The following is a 16,500-nucleotide window of genomic DNA, read 5'->3' as shown; positions in this document are numbered from 1 at the left end:
GCCACAGATAAGCACGACAGGGTTTGGATGTCTCTCATCTCGTGTTTTATCACCTGCAAGGTCTGACGCCTAAACAAAAGCATGTGGTCGCTCGTCAGCATGAGGTTCCAATGTAACACGTAGCTTAACAACAACAAGCAGCGGCTCAAAGCAAGCTGTATGATTCCTCAGGAATCCCTGGTGTGGTTTGTGATTTCGCACTTTCTGGAGGCACTAACTTGAAGAGCACTGGTGAGCCTTTTGATTTGCTGCTTGAGTTCCTCGATTTCTTGTTCTTGCGCCTCCTTCTCAGCTTGCAGACGTCTTTGGGTTTTCTGAGCTTTCTGGATGTCTTGGTTCAGCCTGTCCACTTCCTCTTTCAAGGAGCTCTCGCGGCTTCTGGCTGATTTGGCAGACTCTTTTGCCGCTTGAAGTTCTTCACTAATTTCTTGCATTCGCACCTTTGGGAAAAGAAAAAGACATTTTAAATCTTATCCGATTCAAAAAAGTCTGATATTATTTCATGATGAGAAATGGCAACCATAAAAGACGCGATAGTAATCCATTTTCTGTGTGGCCAAAATCAGAGTTTTCTTTTGTTCTATAGAGTAACATTTTGCCTCAAATCAATTAAAACACAAAGTCTGTGAAGGTTCTCAGTCATCCAGGTCATCGTAGTCGAAGGAGCTTGGAAAGAAAAGCGTCTGGACTTCTTTAAGTTGCTTGAAGACGTTTCACCTCTCATCCGAGAAGCTTCTTCAGAGACGCTTTTCTTTCCAAGCTCCTTTGACTAAAACACATAAAGGTTTCACAGTGTTGTGCTGGGTGAAGTTTACTTTAATACCACAAATACTGTGTCAATCACACACACTGTTCTTTAAGTGTAAATAACTACCAGTATGGAAAAACGGCTGCATTTGCCTAAACAAATAGAATTATGAATAGCAGCACTGCAAAACATGTAGATCATTTAAATTTATGTGCTATAAAAACTTTGCACTGTATTCATTACTTTCGTGCCACGGCACACAGACTAAGTGCCTGTAATGTTTTTTTTCCTTAATCAGTTGAACTAAATCATGATAACTTTTTTCTATCTACCAGCTTTATAAATCACTCCGAGCCTCCCATGAGGATGCTAATGGTAATTAATGATGGGAGGAAGGGTTGGTTGAGGCTAGCCAGATGTCAAACATGCTGTTTATGCAACAAGCCCAGTGCAAGCAGCTTGTTCACCAATTTGATCTTTGGTTAGTTACTATTCAAAAACATCAGGTTGTGACTGTATAAGCCTGGCTCCTAAAACTGAGTGAATGATAAAAAATGCAAATAAATCAGAATGCAGTGATTTTGAGATCATCTACAAATCTATACCATTTAAAAATACAACCAGGACCAAATATTAAATATGAAATTGACAGGGGTTTTTTTTTAGCCCAGCATGTTTTAAAAAAAGGTTGGAGCAGGGACATAGTTTCCACTGTCTGGTATCTGGTTATTGTAGCTCTGAAAGCAAATTGTTTTTCCATGTCTGCTTGATAATGTTTCATACAGTACTAAATGTTGTTGATGGGTTACAAGTCTGGAAAGTAAAGACCAGAAAGAGATGCTGTTGTAATACACGCAGAATCTGCTTTGGCTTTGTCTTGACAAAGTTCTCCCTAAAAAGGCCAGAGTACTTGACATCCAATTATTTCCAGAAACCATTTGATTGGTCAGGGTGCAGGACAGTTTCCTTTCTTCCCCAGTCCATCTTCAATGAGCTCAGGCTCAGAAAAGGTGAAGGCAGTCTAGGATGTTGTTTATATACACTATTAAAAATTATTTGCTTGTCTGCCTTCGTACACATGAACTTGAGTGGCATCTCATTCTTGATCCATAGAGTTTAATATGATGTCCTCCCACACAATACAGTTATAACAGCTTCGACTCTTCTAGGAAGGCTTTCCACAAAGTTTAGGAGTGTTTTTATGAGAATTTTTGACCTTTCTTCCAGAAATGCATTTCTGATGTTGGACGAGAAGGCCTGGCTCACAGTCTCCACTCTAATTAATCCCAAAGATGTTCTGTCAGGTTGAGGTCAGGACTCTGTGCAGGACAGTCAAGTTCTTCCACACCAAACTCACTCATTCATGCCTTTATGGACCTTGTTTTGTGCCCTGTGCAGTCATGTTAGAACAGGAAGGGACCGTCCCCAGAATGTTCCCACAAAATTGGGTGCATGAAATTGTCCAAAATGTTTTGCTGAAGTATTAAGACGTCTTGATGCATTCTCAATCATCCAGGAAAGTAAATCTCCAAAAATTGAATCTGTTCATCTGGACGTAGCGTTTTGTGGGAGAAACGTTTCGTCACTCATCCAAGTGACTTCTTCAGTCTCAGCTGACTGCAGGTTTCCCCAAACCTTATAAACAGTACATTTGCATAATGACTGAAACCAGCCCACTGAAGGAACAATGGGCTGTGAGGTCAGTTCCTTAATCATAATTATGCAAATTCCCATGACCATTGATCAACAATCACTGACCAAAACCCACTGATCAAAGAACACTGATCAATGGCCATGAGTACCATTCACAGAGAGTTGGGGAATGGCTGCAATCACAGCATTGTAAGATGGCGAAAGATGTACCCTTAGGCCCCCTCCTCGATTCAGAGATGGTCTTTCCCTTTTCACGTAAATGGCCTCCTTGACTCCGCGCTCAAACCAGCGTTCTTCCCTGTCCAGGATGTGTACATCCTCATCGTTGAAAGAGTGTCCACTGGCCTGTAGGTGTAAATAAACTGCAGAGTCCTGGCCTGATGAGGTAGCTCTTCTGTGTTGTGCCATCCGCTTCGCTAGAAGTTGTTTGGTTTCCCCGATGTATAAATCCTGGCAATCCTCCTGGCACTTAACAGCGTACACTATGTTACTCTGTTTGTGTCGGGGGACCCGATCCTTGGGGTGGACCAGTTTTTGGCGCAGCGTATTTTGGGGTTTAAAAGCCACAGAGACCCGTTTCTCCCACAAAACGCTACGTCCAGATGAACAGATTCAATTTTTGGAGATGAAGTATTAAGAGTTCCTTTCACTGGAACAAAGGGGCTGAGCCCAACGTCTGAAAAACAACCCCACACCACAAACCCAGACTTGTCCATCAGATTGCCAGAAGGAGACATGTGATTTATCAGTCCAGATAACATGTCTCCACTGCTCTAGAGTCGAGTGGCAGCATGCGTTACATCACTGCATCTGATGCTTTACACATTGTGCTCAGTGAGATAAGGCTTGGATTCAGCTGCTCAGCCATGGAAACAAATTCCATGAAGGTGCACGCTGTTCTTTGCTAATCTGAAGGCCACAAGTTTGCATGCCTAGATGCTTGATGTTATACACCTGTGGCCATGAAAGTGATTGGAACACCCGAATTCAATGATCTGGATGGGTGAGTGAATACCTTTGGTAATATAGTATATCTTTCTTTGCATAGTATTGCTTTGAGACTAATTTGCAGATGCAGCAACAAACTTTGATCATTAACACTGGTTTACAAAAGTGTTCCTGAGCCCATGCTGTGATTACTTCCACCAAGGAGGTTATATTTTTGGTAGTATTGTTATGGTAGCATGTTATTCTGTTTGTTGGTAAACACAATGGCTATGTAGGGTGTAGAGTGGGGTAATGTTAACAATCCATTAAAATTTGCCTTACATCCACCAGTGTTCAAGGTCCACTTAATGATTTATTGGTCAAATATTGACAAAAAAAGCCTTATAACATAATAAAACTGTGAATTTTACAAATGTGGTGTGTATTGTCAACACATAAAAGCATCATATAAATATTTAAAATATGGCACATTTGACCTCTCCGTCAAGGTCAATCGACAGATCTGTTGGTCAAACTGATAATGTTATATAGAGCTATTTAAAACTATATTTCTTGGTTCTATTATTTGCATTGACAACATAAAGGCATATAAGAATGATATATGGAGATTCTGAATAATCAAAGTAAACATTTGTCATAATCAAAGTAAACATCTGTCATGCTGCCCTGTCTGATTTATACTACACTACAAACTTACCTTTAAAAATATTCCCTCAAAAGTAAATTCTGCACAGAGAGTGAGCTGCCTTGGCAGAGGTTTGCATTCTCTAACTGTTTCTTGTTTCCACTATGAGGCCGGAAGATTGCAAAAACTCTTTTAATAACCAGTTTCTTAAGATTTCTCCAGATTCTCAAACTTTTCTAATATTATTTGCCATGCTTGACAAAATCCTCAGATTCTTTTCTTTTTTACTTATGAAACACAGCCTCAAACAACAGAAAGCTTGTTTCATTGTTTGTTTTACCATCTGTTGTGGCCAATTTAACTTCTTCTTTTTGTAACCTTCTGGACTCATATTCAAAGTGAGCATTTAATTTTCTAGGAACAATAAAAAAGTCTTGGTAGTACTTGATTTATGGTCTTTGTACTATTTTCATTTTAATATGGTGTTGAAATAAATTACATATCCATGCATTCTGGGGTTTTTTTTTCACTTTTAAACAGCGTACCAACTCTTCTCAGAACAACATTGTAAAACATTACAAACTAGAAGCAGGTTTTTGGCAAGTATAGAACCAACAGTAAATCATTATTTGTGGTGTTGAATAACTAGTTCAACAGCTGATGAAATACAACATACACACACACACAGACACCCCACACAAAACAAAAAAACAAAAAAAAAAACATTCTGATGACTGTGGGCTCTTACCTTCAGGTCTTTGGTTTGTCTGTCAATCAGCATCTGGACATTCAGACTCTCCTCTTTCTGTGCAGCACTTGCTATAACTTGCTGTTCTGCAGCAGACGTCATTTCCGCACGCAGGTTCAACAGAACCTTACTGAGAGCCTTTAAAATACACACAATACGTCAGCATCTATTAACAGATTCTTTCCCCTCTACCATACACATAATTTTGGTAAGCAAACTGCAAAACTGACATTGACGCAATCAAAAACATCTGACTTTACAATGTGTGTGGTGTAATTATAAATGCATCATTTAAAAGACTTTCTGCAGCTGTAATAAAGCTGAAACAGATATCCAAATCATTTAGTCACAAAATCATTATACTGGGTGAACTCTAAATATTCAGGTGAGGCTTCCACTCCATCACACCGCCAGCGCAGAGAGAAGACAGTCAAGATTTATTTCACAAATTTGGAGTAGGAAGGACTTGCGGTACGAAGGGAAAATACCAACTATGAGTGGAAAGCATTTTCTCAGTACGCTGAAACTATTCTGAGTGCCAATCACTTTACACGTGTGCACGACTTTCAAAGAAAAACTGGGGGGAAAAAACAACAACCTTTAGCTGTTTGTCTTTCTGGGTGAGCTGTGCCTTCTGTTGTTCCACTAGATTTTTCATGGAGTTACTGGGGGAGCGGACATTAGCCTCCTTCTGGGCCTCCAGTTCAGCTCGAAGATCATTCATCTCCTTCTCCATCTGGGCCATCTGGCTCCTCTGATCCTCATTCTCCGCAGTCAGAGCTTTCACCTGGCTGACATGATATTCCTCCAGCCTGCAACAAATCCCCCATATCAGTTTTAAGACAAGAAATCTGTTAGCTTTGCATACTTTCGGGATTACTTTGCCTCAGTTTGAGAATAATGACTTAAAAAAAAATGTGATCAACATGTGTCTGTGGCATTAAAGGGATTTAGTTATGAGTTTTTAAAAAAAAATATTGCACTATTGAAAGCAACATTTTTTCCCCTCTGGGCAGTAGTTAGCATTGTTACTTCACAGCCAGAAAGTTAGAAAATTACTGGTTTGAACCACAAGTGGGGCCTTTCTGTTTTTGGATGTTCTCCTGGTGACTGGTTTGGGTTTCCTCTGAGTAATCCAGCTTCCTTCCACACTTCAAACACATGCATGCTATGTTAACTGGTGATTCTAAATTTCCCATGTATAAAAGACAGACAAAGTGCCAAAGGTTACAGACTTTGTAGTTAAATGTGGCTTGTACTCTAAAGTACTTAAGGTGGTCAGTAAGACTTGCCATCTTGATATGAACTAACGCCAGTGATCTAAACTGTGTAGGCGTTAGTATTTTAGCCTGATAGATCAGGACAATGGAGCTGTGGAATGATGCTTTGTAAACTAAGGAAAGAATCTGTCTGGCACTAATGCAGCTCTGATCCCAGGCTTATAGTGATCTCAGCCATTGCATCAATTGTGTGAAAAGCAACATAGCAGCATATCAAGGGGTAACAGGGTCTAATGTCAGCGCTAGGGCGTAGTCTCACACCTCATATCCTTAAAAAAAAAAACAAAACTCTACTCTTTTTTTAAAATCTTCTAACTCAATGACTTTAAATAATATTGAAATATCCAATGTCGATAACTCAGAGGCTGACACGAGCATAGATGTTCTTTTTAATTTTTACAGATAGCAAGTTGAATCAAACATCACAAAGTGGGTTGCCCATTAATCAGAAGGTCTGTTGTTCGATCCCTGGCTAATCCAGTGTGCATTTTCAAAGTGTCCTTGGGCAATATTCTGAATCCCAAAACAAAGCTTCTATTGGTATGTGAGTGTGATAAGGAAAATGTCAAATGTCTACAATAAGAGCTGTATGAACATGTGAGCAAATGGCTAAAGCTTGTAGTGTTAACGGCCTTTTGAGAACAAAAGTCTAGAAAAGTTGCATCTTTGTGTGGACACACCCCTGGCTTAAATACTTATAAAATATAACACAGTTCTATTCAATACCGCCGCAGCCTCCAGATATTTGCATCATCACCTCACGAGTCTTAACTGCAGCTGCATTATTGAAGAGGCCCACGCAAGATTAAGGCTGTGCTTATATTTCTTCACAACTGTGAGCTACTCGTTTCACTAAAGCATATTACTGCTTTGAAGAATGCCGCAGTGATATCATTTACACAATAATTTGTGCATCTCACCACCTCTGTTTAAGAAATGTGTGTCTGTGAAGGTTCTCAGTCATCCAGGTCATCATAGTCTAAGGAGATTGGAAAGAAAAGCGTCTGGACTTCTTTAAGTTTAAACTTAAAGAAGTCCAGATGCTTTTCTTTCCAAGCTCCTAAGACTATCGTTAATGTATTTTTTGGTTTCGAATTCCACAGCACATACACTCAAGAAACCTGCTCTTACTTAATGATGCCACAACTGCAAAAGTGCAGCAATGGGGGACCAAAGGTTAGCAGGTGATCTAACACTGGGCTGACTTATAAGCAACCATGCAGACAGTTCATTTCATTAATGACCAACGTGCTACAAAAATTAGAGGGTCAAAGATGAGCCGTGTGACTAGTGTGACTGTGAAAGCAAAGGTTTTATGCTCGCTCTGGAAACAGCATGGACATTCAGATCAGTGAGAGGCAGCTGAAATGGGAGGAGTATGTTTTTGACGTAAAAGCATACTCTTTTGTTAGAAGTTCTTGTGTGGACAGCTGCTCTCTGTATCAATCTGACTTGATTTACCCAGAGGAGAGCAGTGTTTCAAGCTACTTTATCATGTGCGCGCACGAGACACACGCAGCACGAGACGTTTTTATTCTGTAAAAATGTGACTGAACATCTAAAACAGTGCAGACACAACAGCTCACTATAAAAAGTAACTCAGTAACAGAATTAAGTTCTGCACTTTTTCATCAAAATACCAGCATTACTGAGAGGTGGAAACATGTGAGGCTCAACTTTAAACACGCAGAATGAGGACTCAATGTGTTACAAGACACTGGCATGGTCACTGCTTTGAGCCATCACTCTGATAGAGTCTAAGGCATCACAACCACATCAGACACAGTATAACATGTTTTTTAGCATTAAATTTGGTGCAATTTCCATTAAACTGTGTAGTGCAAATCAAATTTACATAATTAATTCAAGCACCCTCCTTCCAACGTCTTGCTCTCTGAAAGAGAAACTCTTTCAAATAGATATGCTCTAAGTCAGCCAAACCCTTTCAGTCACAACACTGATGCTGTCCTTCTTCAGTAAATTGAGTGTTTTGAGTAAGTATGGGTACACTCGAGTGAATTCTGGCAATGCTGATTTTCTTGGCTAGTTATGAATGAAACCATTAAAATGAACCCATGTCCACAGCACTGTTGGTCACCCTTATGCTGCCAAAACAGCCCTGACCCTTGAGGCATGGACTCCACTAGAGCCCTGAAGGTGTGTTGTTGTACCTAGCACCGCGATGTTAGCAACAGATCATTTAAGTCCTATTAGTTGTGAGGTGAGGCCTCCATGGATCGGACTTGTTTGTCCAGCACATCCCACAGATGAGAACTGGAGAATTTAGAGGCCACGTCAACACCTCAAACTTGTTGTTGTGCTCCCTGTGAGCTACAGTAGCTTGTCTGTTGGACCACACAGGCCAGCCTTCACTCCCCACGTGCATCAGTGACCCTTAGCGTCCATGACCCTGTTGCTGGTTCACCGCTGTTCTTTTTTTGGACCACTTTCTTTATAGATAGAAAGCAAATACAAGACCACTGCAGTCCGGTAACACCCTACAAGTGCTGCAGTTTTACTCTGACCCAGTCGTCTAGCCAACACAACTCAAATCCTTATGCTTGCCCATTTTTCCTGCTTCTAACAAATTAACTTTACAGACAAAATGTTCACTTGCTCCCTAATACATATCACCCACTAAAAGGTGCCATGAAGAAGGGATAATCAGTGCTTGTAATGCTATGCCTGTATAGTGAAGCTAATGTAGACTTGTCTTACAGCTGTGTTCTTTGGAATGGCCACCAGCCTGTCATTCTTCTGGCTGCAGAAAAAGTCTGATTGCACAGAAGTCTAAAACATCCTTCAGCTTCCTGGATAAATGACTTCAGTAAACACTTTCCTTCTGCATTTATGGTCTTAATTGATAAATTTAAGCTGCACTGAATAGAAAGGGATATTTATTTTATAAATTATGTTTCCCATTAAAGTAATTAAGAAGGATAAAACGGCTCTGCTTGCACAAGGTGCTATTATTTGAATGCGCAGTGAACCAAGATAATGACAGCAAAAATGCACAGCTTGCACCTTCACATGGGACTTCCCTAACAAACTGGCAACCAATATGGGTAGTTACATCCATGAAGTACTTAAATATTTACTTTACGGACTACATTAAGGAAACATTAAGTATTCCGATGCTGCTTTAATGTAACTTTTAGTGGCAAACACTGGGTTAAAAAACAGAAATAAACACACATTAGAAAAACTAAAAATGATAATCACTTTGACGTCTCGTCAGTGTGTCTCTTAGCCTCCGTTTCCATGGTAACCCTCAGTCGGTCCAGCTCTGCAGTGGTCACTTTCAGCTTCTCGGTGAGAGAGCAAAGTGAAATTTCTTGCTCGGCCACTGTTTGCTCTAGCTCAGCCAGACGCTCCAGGTGTTTGGAGGTCGGCACCCTTAAGGTGGGCTTTTTCATCAACTCCTGGACAGAGAGAGAGAATTAAAACAGAAGCCTTAAAAGCTCAAAGCCCCTCAGATATATGTTTTTCTCTGCTGGTCTTTCTTTATACAAATACAGCACATTCTTTGTTGATTATCTTTTGTTACTTTGGGAAAATTGGTGTAAAATACATCCAGTTATTTGTGGAAATACGCTTCAGGAAATGAATCTGAATGCCCTCTCTGGTCTACAATGGTCTAATGTTCTTGTGAGCCCTACATAAAAAATCAAAATCTACAAAAACAGAACAAAAAAGTTGTGAAACAAGGCCACACTTTCACCAGTACCATCGCTGTTTGTCTAAAGCGATCCAGCGAGGTGTCTGTATGCAAGTCCAGCTTCTCGTGCAACATCTTCATCTCCTCCTGATGTCTCTTTATCAGTTCCTCTTGGTCCTGGTATCAACACCATTGAGGACAATGAAACAAATAAATGGTTAAAACAAGAAATCATTTTTAAACTGTTGTGATGGTGCTTAAAATGAAGTAAATAACTGAAATGTTTCATGTGTAGAGTTAACCAGTGATATTTACTGTTTAAGATCTGCCATGTTAATTTTTTCACCTGTTGAAGATTCTACAACACTGCAATTAATCACTGATAAAATGTTACTGATTCACTAATGATTCTCCTCAGCCCATAGAAAAGAAATCAACATCAGAGACTTGCTGTGTTTAAAATCACTGCACAGTCACTTTATATCACTGTACCTGTCTAGCTTGAGCCAGCTGGTTCTGGTATTTCTTTATTATATCCTCTTTTTTGTCAAGTCGATCCTGCAGGTCTTTGATGGTCTGGTGAGCCAGCTTGAGGGCAGACTGTCTGTCTGACTGCCCCTCTTCATGTTTGGCAAGGTTGGCTAGCAGCCGTTCTCTGTCGGCAGCAGCTGGGAGTCGCAGACGCAGCTCGTTGATTACTTTATCCCTTGACACAATGTTCTGTTCTGCCTTCCACAGAGCTGCTTCCCTCTCTTTCAATTTCTGCATATGTACAAATGAACAAATTTAAACAATAATACATAAAAACAATACTGCTATATACTTACAGGGACTGTAGAGTATGTGAAAAGGGACAAAATACTGTGCCTTCTCCAAACTTCTGCACGTGGCCTGTGTCTCCAAAATGGTGCGGACATGCTCTCTGATTTTCCCCAAGGTAAACTCCAACTGACGAGCGAGAGGTAGACTTGGGTCTGGTAGCCATCCTTTACCTTCATCAAGCTTAAAATGCACAAAGATAAGAGCAATTACCTTTGCAATAGCATGTTAAAAAAACAAATTACATGTAAAATTCCACATTAAATAATCAAAAACCAATCCTGGACTGCCAGTGCTGCCCCTCAGCCTCCTAGTAGATATACTTATGGTATCAATTTGAAAATCTTAGGTGACATCTTTCAAGTTATCAGGTACACAAGATTTTAAGAGAACTTGACCTCTGACCTTTACCATGAGGTCAAGATCACCAATATTCATCTGAGATGACTGGTTTTGTTTTCAGTGTTTTATTTGTTATCAGTTAAACAATGGTTTACCTTTTCAGCATTGCTCAGAATTTCATCCTGATGCTTCTCATAATAGTCCAGCTGACGCTCCATCTCCACCTCTCGCTGATCCCATGCAAGCTGGCATTCTTCATGAAGCTTCATACAGTAATGAGAAGATATTTCTGCATTACCCCGAAGCACTTATGCGCCCAAAACCTAAATATGTATTTAAAAATGCCTGATTCTCCACTCACTGCAGTTTAATCAGACCACAATCATCTTTAATTTTTGTGCAACTTTGATGTCTATTTTTAACATAGTGATTGAGAAATGACCAAATTTCTGAGTGTGTATAAATTAATTTTTCTCTCACAGTCTTTAGCTGAACAATATCCTCTTCCAGTGAGTGGATGGTTTGTTCCTGTTCCTTTACAAGGTTTCTGAGGTATTTTATCTCCTCCTTCTGGACCACCAGCTCCCTGCCTTTCCTGAGCTCCTGCAGGCGAGTTTCCTCCATCTTTTTGTGCCACTCAGTTACCTGGTTTAAGTCGTAAACAGTGTGGTTTTTGGCAACTGCAGCACAAACTGGTCAAAACAAGACAAGATGTGATCTCAAGAATATTATTCCCCACTAACCTTCTGGGCCCCTTTCACATCCTTTAGGGTTGAGACAAGCTCCTCCAGCCCTTGCAGCCTTAGTTCCAGCTCATCTGCCCTTCCCTCCGCTCTCTTGCTCTCCTGCTCTGCCCTCTTTTTCTCCTTTTGAGCTTTTGCTCGGTCCTCCTGGAGGCTCAGCATGGTCAAAGAGAACTTTTCCTGCTGAGGAAGTGGCAACGCACCTGCAAACTGCCTACGGAGCGACTGGATAGTCTGCCGTAGGTGCTTCGAGCGGTTTCGGCCCTCTTGGCGAGCGAGAAACAGAGTACGCTCACTTGCATCAAGCCGCTGTTCAGCTCGCAGCTTGTAGGCCTCCAACTGCTGGATGTGATTGGTGGCAGCCTCAAGTTTTCCCAAAGCATCTGACTCACTGAGCTGCAGAGCCACAATGTGCTGGTGAAGCTTTGCAATGAGGGCTTTCTCGTCTGACTGCGACTGAGGGAAAAACAAAGCATGATTTCTCTTTGATTTTTGCCTCGCAGACATGTGAGAATTTAACAAACCACTGACATTTGTTCCACTTTATTCCACTATGTTGAAAGCAAAGATCTGAAAATCTGTACAAATCACCATAAAAAGTAGCAATGATTGATTTCTAGTATCTCACAGTGTCAAATGCCAACAAATAGAAAGTGCAGTAAAGGACCAGGACCAAGTTACCTGGAAGTCCAATATTTGCCTTCTCAAAGTTTCCACTTCTTTTTCGTTGCTTTTTTGTCTGGCCTGTAGAGCAGACACCTGTGTCACAGCCACATCAGAGACCTCTTGAAGCCTGCCAAAGGGGAAAAAAGCATAAAAAAATGCAACATAAAATGTTTTATGTTTTGTTTTTAAAATAAAATAGTGAACCCCTTTAAATACCAACATTATAGCTGGATATTTGTTTAGGTGTTTTTTTATTTTTGTTAATGCTCTGGTATTTTATAGTGAAACACGGTGTGATCTTTGTTTTTAATTATTGATGATTGATTTAATGGTGGTAGTGGTATCAATCAATACTAAACATTCATATAAAAACAACTAGCTTGTAATGTTTTTATTCCCCCGCTGACAAGGACAAGCTTATCTTTGATAGGATCCAGATATGTTAACACAATGCTGTGACCGCAAAACCTATGCTTTTATAAATACACACACACGCGGGATAATTGTGATTGCAGTGCTTATCAAAAACTAGATCACATGATAGAGAGCAAAAAAAAAAAAAAATATCAATCTAAGGCATAGTTGCTGTCAGACGCACTTAGAAACCTCAATGCGAAGCTCAGCCTCTGCCTTCTCCAGCTCTGCAATCTTGGCTCTGTCAGCATCGCTCACAGCTTTGCTAACGCTGCTTGCCAGCTCATCTCTCAGCTCCCGCTCAACCCTTTGGGCCTCCACATTCATCTTAGTCAACTAAAGAGAAACAGAAGTAAGACTTCTTGATAAGAGTCATATAAATTCTTTTTTGAACACCTATAACCTGATAGAGACTGACAAGTGAGATATATCGCAAAGGTTGTGAACCAAAATGTTAAGATAATGAAATAAAAAATTACTTTTGAGCAGGCTCTGGATAGCATAAAAATGCAAATCCAATCCAATCAAAATTTATTCACTTCTCTCACTGTAACATTATGTGTCAGGTGAACCAAATCGCCTTTTAGATATCTTAAAAGATGGTCATGGTGATGGCTGGGGAAACAACACATTTCATGTGCCACAGAAAAACATATCTGTTGATTTCCTTGGTCTCATACCTCCACAAACTTGGATTCCAGTTCCACATTGCGCTCCTCCACCTGCTTAAGTGAGTTCTTCACGTGCTCATACATTTTGTGGGCATGCTCAGCTCTCTGCCTCTCATTCAGCTCCTTCATCTCTAAAGTGGTGATTCGTCTTACAGCAGATATCATCTCATTGTTGAGTGATGCCTTGTCTGCTTTAGCCATCCCATTTTCTTCTCCTGATAATAAAATATGTAAACAGTTTGGAATGATAATTTAAAACACACAATATATTAAATACAAATATACAAATCATATGCATAATTTACTTAAATGACGTTAAACTGTGGCACTGTATACAGGTAAGGACAAAATTATTAGCCAAAAATTTACAGAGTGTGTTGTTTAACAGAGCAAAAGATCTTCGACATGGAAATTCTTAACATACTAATTTGATTTAGAAAGCGCAAGTTATTTCTGTTGGCAACAATAGAATGATTTCAGAAAAAACAAAAATGACCAAGGTCAAATATTATTAGTTATTTGAAAAACTGACCTCTCTATTGAGGCATAGCACAAACCACTGCTGTGACTTTGTAGTGCTCAAAGCATGTAATACCAAGTTAACTCTGAGGGTTATCTTCCAAGCAGAAAAACTTCAGGAAGGTTTTGAACAGGCAGGTGCAAGAAGCATCACTCCAAAAAACCAAAAGAAACCACTTTAAACTTTTGCGTTTACCACTGATAAGAACTGGAACGCTGTGTGGCTCTTCCTTGAATTTCATCACGAAATTCAAGGAAGAGCCATACAGCGCAGAGTAACCCAGGCAGAGGTACGAAGTGAAAGATTTCAAAGACTCTGGAAAGAAAACTAATGAGAGATATGCCTGGAGATTCAAAAGAACTGCCAAGACACTAGTGAATGAGTTAGAAAGAGTTGGGAATTGTAGTGTCAAAGAAAACAATTACTAGATCCATGCACAGGAATGAATTGAATGATTGAAGTATGCTAAAGGCAACCTGGAGAAAGATTCTGCATACTGGAAGCTCATCAGATGAGATAAAAACTGACCGTTAAAACACAGTTTGGAAAAAGAATGGAGAGGCATACAACCTAAAGAACACCACAGTGAAACATGGTGGTGAGAGCATTATGCTGTTAAGATGCTTCAGTACGCCTGGAACTGAGAATCTCGACGAGGTGAAAGGAATCATGAAGAAGGATGGATACGTGAAGAATCTGGAGGAAAACCTTAAGCAGCAGCAAAACTGGGTCTAGGTCATCGTTTTGTCTTCTAGCACGACAAAGACCCAACATATGGTCAAGAACTACGTCCAGAAGACCAAAGTGAACTTTACTGAGTGGCCTGCACAAAGCCCTGACATAAATCTCTTTGACAAACTGTGGGGTGAACTGAGGAGTGGCAAAACTTCAAGCAGTTATCCAGCAAAAATGATACACAACTGTCTATAGGCATTGTTTAATACCAATTTGCTTTCAGATATGAAATTCAAAAATGTGATGTTTATGTTGAAGGTGGGAGTCAGTTTTTAATGTTGCACCCGGGCCAACACTCACATCATTATATGATGAATTTTACCCAACCTCCTCATTGTTGAGACTGGAATGCGATGACCCCACTAGCTATGGCTCAGATCCAGTGAGCACTAAATGTATTCAAGCTGTCTTACAACACTGCATGCATGCAGGACAATACAGTAGATAAAAGCTCAGGAAGAAAGCAATAGACATAAATAACTGTAATTTTTGGCTCTGTGGGAAGTCTGTGCCCTTGGCTTATTCTGTTGGTTTCACCACAGCCCAGTAAATGTTTTCATGGCGGGAACTTCAGCTTGTAAAAGACTTTAATGGCCTTCATAGACTGTGATACCTTCTTGTTGTGAATCCAAGAATGCTGGAACATCTTTTATTCTAACTTCAAAATATTTATATTGAAGGTTGAACCAATATTGTTTCAGACCAATTTACTTTCAGATATGCAGTTCAGATGTGATTCTTGATCAATCTACCCACCCCACCCCCATTGTTTTTGTTAAAAGTGGGAGTCAGTTTTTAAATGTTGTACCCGTGGCCAACACTCACATCATTATATGATGAATTTTGTTAGAAACAAAACTGTTTGTAATGATCACTATCCTTAGTTTACCTGTTGAAGGGATGTTCTCCCATCTTTGCTCTAAAGTATTAAGTTTCTCCTTTGTGATCTCCAGTTCTTTATTCATGGCAGAGATTTGTTCTCGAAGAGACTCATTCTCACTCTGAGAGGAAGGGAAAAAAAGATGAATAAAATGTTATCATTAGTCAAGAACACAACATGAGATGTGGGGCAAACCTGGTCAGGAAATGTTTTTTTTTAATACCTCTAAATGTTCTAAGTTGGTGGTTCTTTGTATGAGGCGGCTGTCTCTCTGTAGCATGTTTCTGTATTTGACTGTTAGCTCTGTGTACTGTTTGTTAGCCTTCTCCAGGTTTGATGAGGGCACACTATCATCCAAAGCTTTCTGTAGTGCTGCTATTTTATATGCAGCCATTTCCTAAAGACCAAAGAAAAGGCAGTGACGTTAGAAAGGTGCTGAATGAACATAGTGCTAAAAACACAACATCTCGCTACACTCTGATGGAAATGGTCACAATATTTCATAAATTATTTTCTGTTATTTAAGGAAATACTTGAGTGGGAAACTTTTGTGTAAAATGTTTTATATAGTCTCATCTAGTTGAGATAAAAGACAATAGATAAGAATCTGTTTGCCACTGAGGCTTTTGGTGGGATTTAGCTTCTTGCTACCTTGTATCTCTGTAGGTAACCTATCCTCTGAGTGACCGATGCCTGCATCTGGCTGCTCTCATCTCTCAGCTTGCCGTTTTCCTTGCGGAGGTGTTGTTCTTGTTCCAGCAGGGTTGTGTAGCGTCGTGTCAGTTTCTTCTCGTTAACTTTAAGCACTGTCAGCTTACGAATTGCTTCACTCAGCTGTCTTCTGATGTCCTCTGGATCCTTCTGAAGTGTGTCCAGCAGATCCTGATAGATAAGGCAAATAATTGCTCTTAATAAAACTGATACCAAAAGGAAAAAGAAGCACAGCAAAAAAATCTACTCTGATATTTGTACATCTCAAATTTGTAAAAAGTCAGTACATAGTTATTTAATCACTTAAGAGCTGCTAGTCGACTTGCTGATATTGCACAC

General features: G+C 40.0%; 1 protein-coding gene across 3 annotated transcripts in view; it reads right to left on the bottom strand.

Moving 5' to 3' along the window:
• cep290 (centrosomal protein 290) overlaps positions 1–16,500 on the bottom strand; it is a 44,526-nt gene that overhangs the window by 7,449 nt on the left and 20,577 nt on the right. For all 3 annotated transcript variants that reach the window (XM_013273780.3, XM_005454174.4, XM_013273781.3), the window contains 16 exons: positions 16,102–16,332; positions 15,674–15,847; positions 15,460–15,571; positions 13,325–13,530; positions 12,829–12,980; positions 12,246–12,357; positions 11,565–12,020; positions 11,302–11,466; positions 10,977–11,084; positions 10,528–10,662; positions 10,153–10,422; positions 9,730–9,837; positions 9,225–9,424; positions 5,321–5,534; positions 4,723–4,860; positions 219–440 (listed from right to left, as the gene is read on the bottom strand). In XM_013273780.3, the coding sequence (XP_013129234.1) occupies positions 219–440; positions 4,723–4,860; positions 5,321–5,534; positions 9,225–9,424; positions 9,730–9,837; positions 10,153–10,422; positions 10,528–10,662; positions 10,977–11,084; positions 11,302–11,466; positions 11,565–12,020; positions 12,246–12,357; positions 12,829–12,980; positions 13,325–13,530; positions 15,460–15,571; positions 15,674–15,847; positions 16,102–16,332 (3,003 nt within the window). The remainder of the gene's footprint in view (positions 1–218; positions 441–4,722; positions 4,861–5,320; positions 5,535–9,224; positions 9,425–9,729; positions 9,838–10,152; positions 10,423–10,527; positions 10,663–10,976; positions 11,085–11,301; positions 11,467–11,564; positions 12,021–12,245; positions 12,358–12,828; positions 12,981–13,324; positions 13,531–15,459; positions 15,572–15,673; positions 15,848–16,101; positions 16,333–16,500) is intronic.

This window comes from Oreochromis niloticus, linkage group LG7 (genome assembly GCF_001858045.2).
Source record: "Oreochromis niloticus isolate F11D_XX linkage group LG7, O_niloticus_UMD_NMBU, whole genome shotgun sequence".
Taxonomy (NCBI): Eukaryota; Metazoa; Chordata; class Actinopteri; order Cichliformes; family Cichlidae; genus Oreochromis; species Oreochromis niloticus.
The sequence above is the reverse complement of the archived record's forward strand: the minus strand, read 5'-3'. Positions and strand labels throughout refer to the sequence as shown.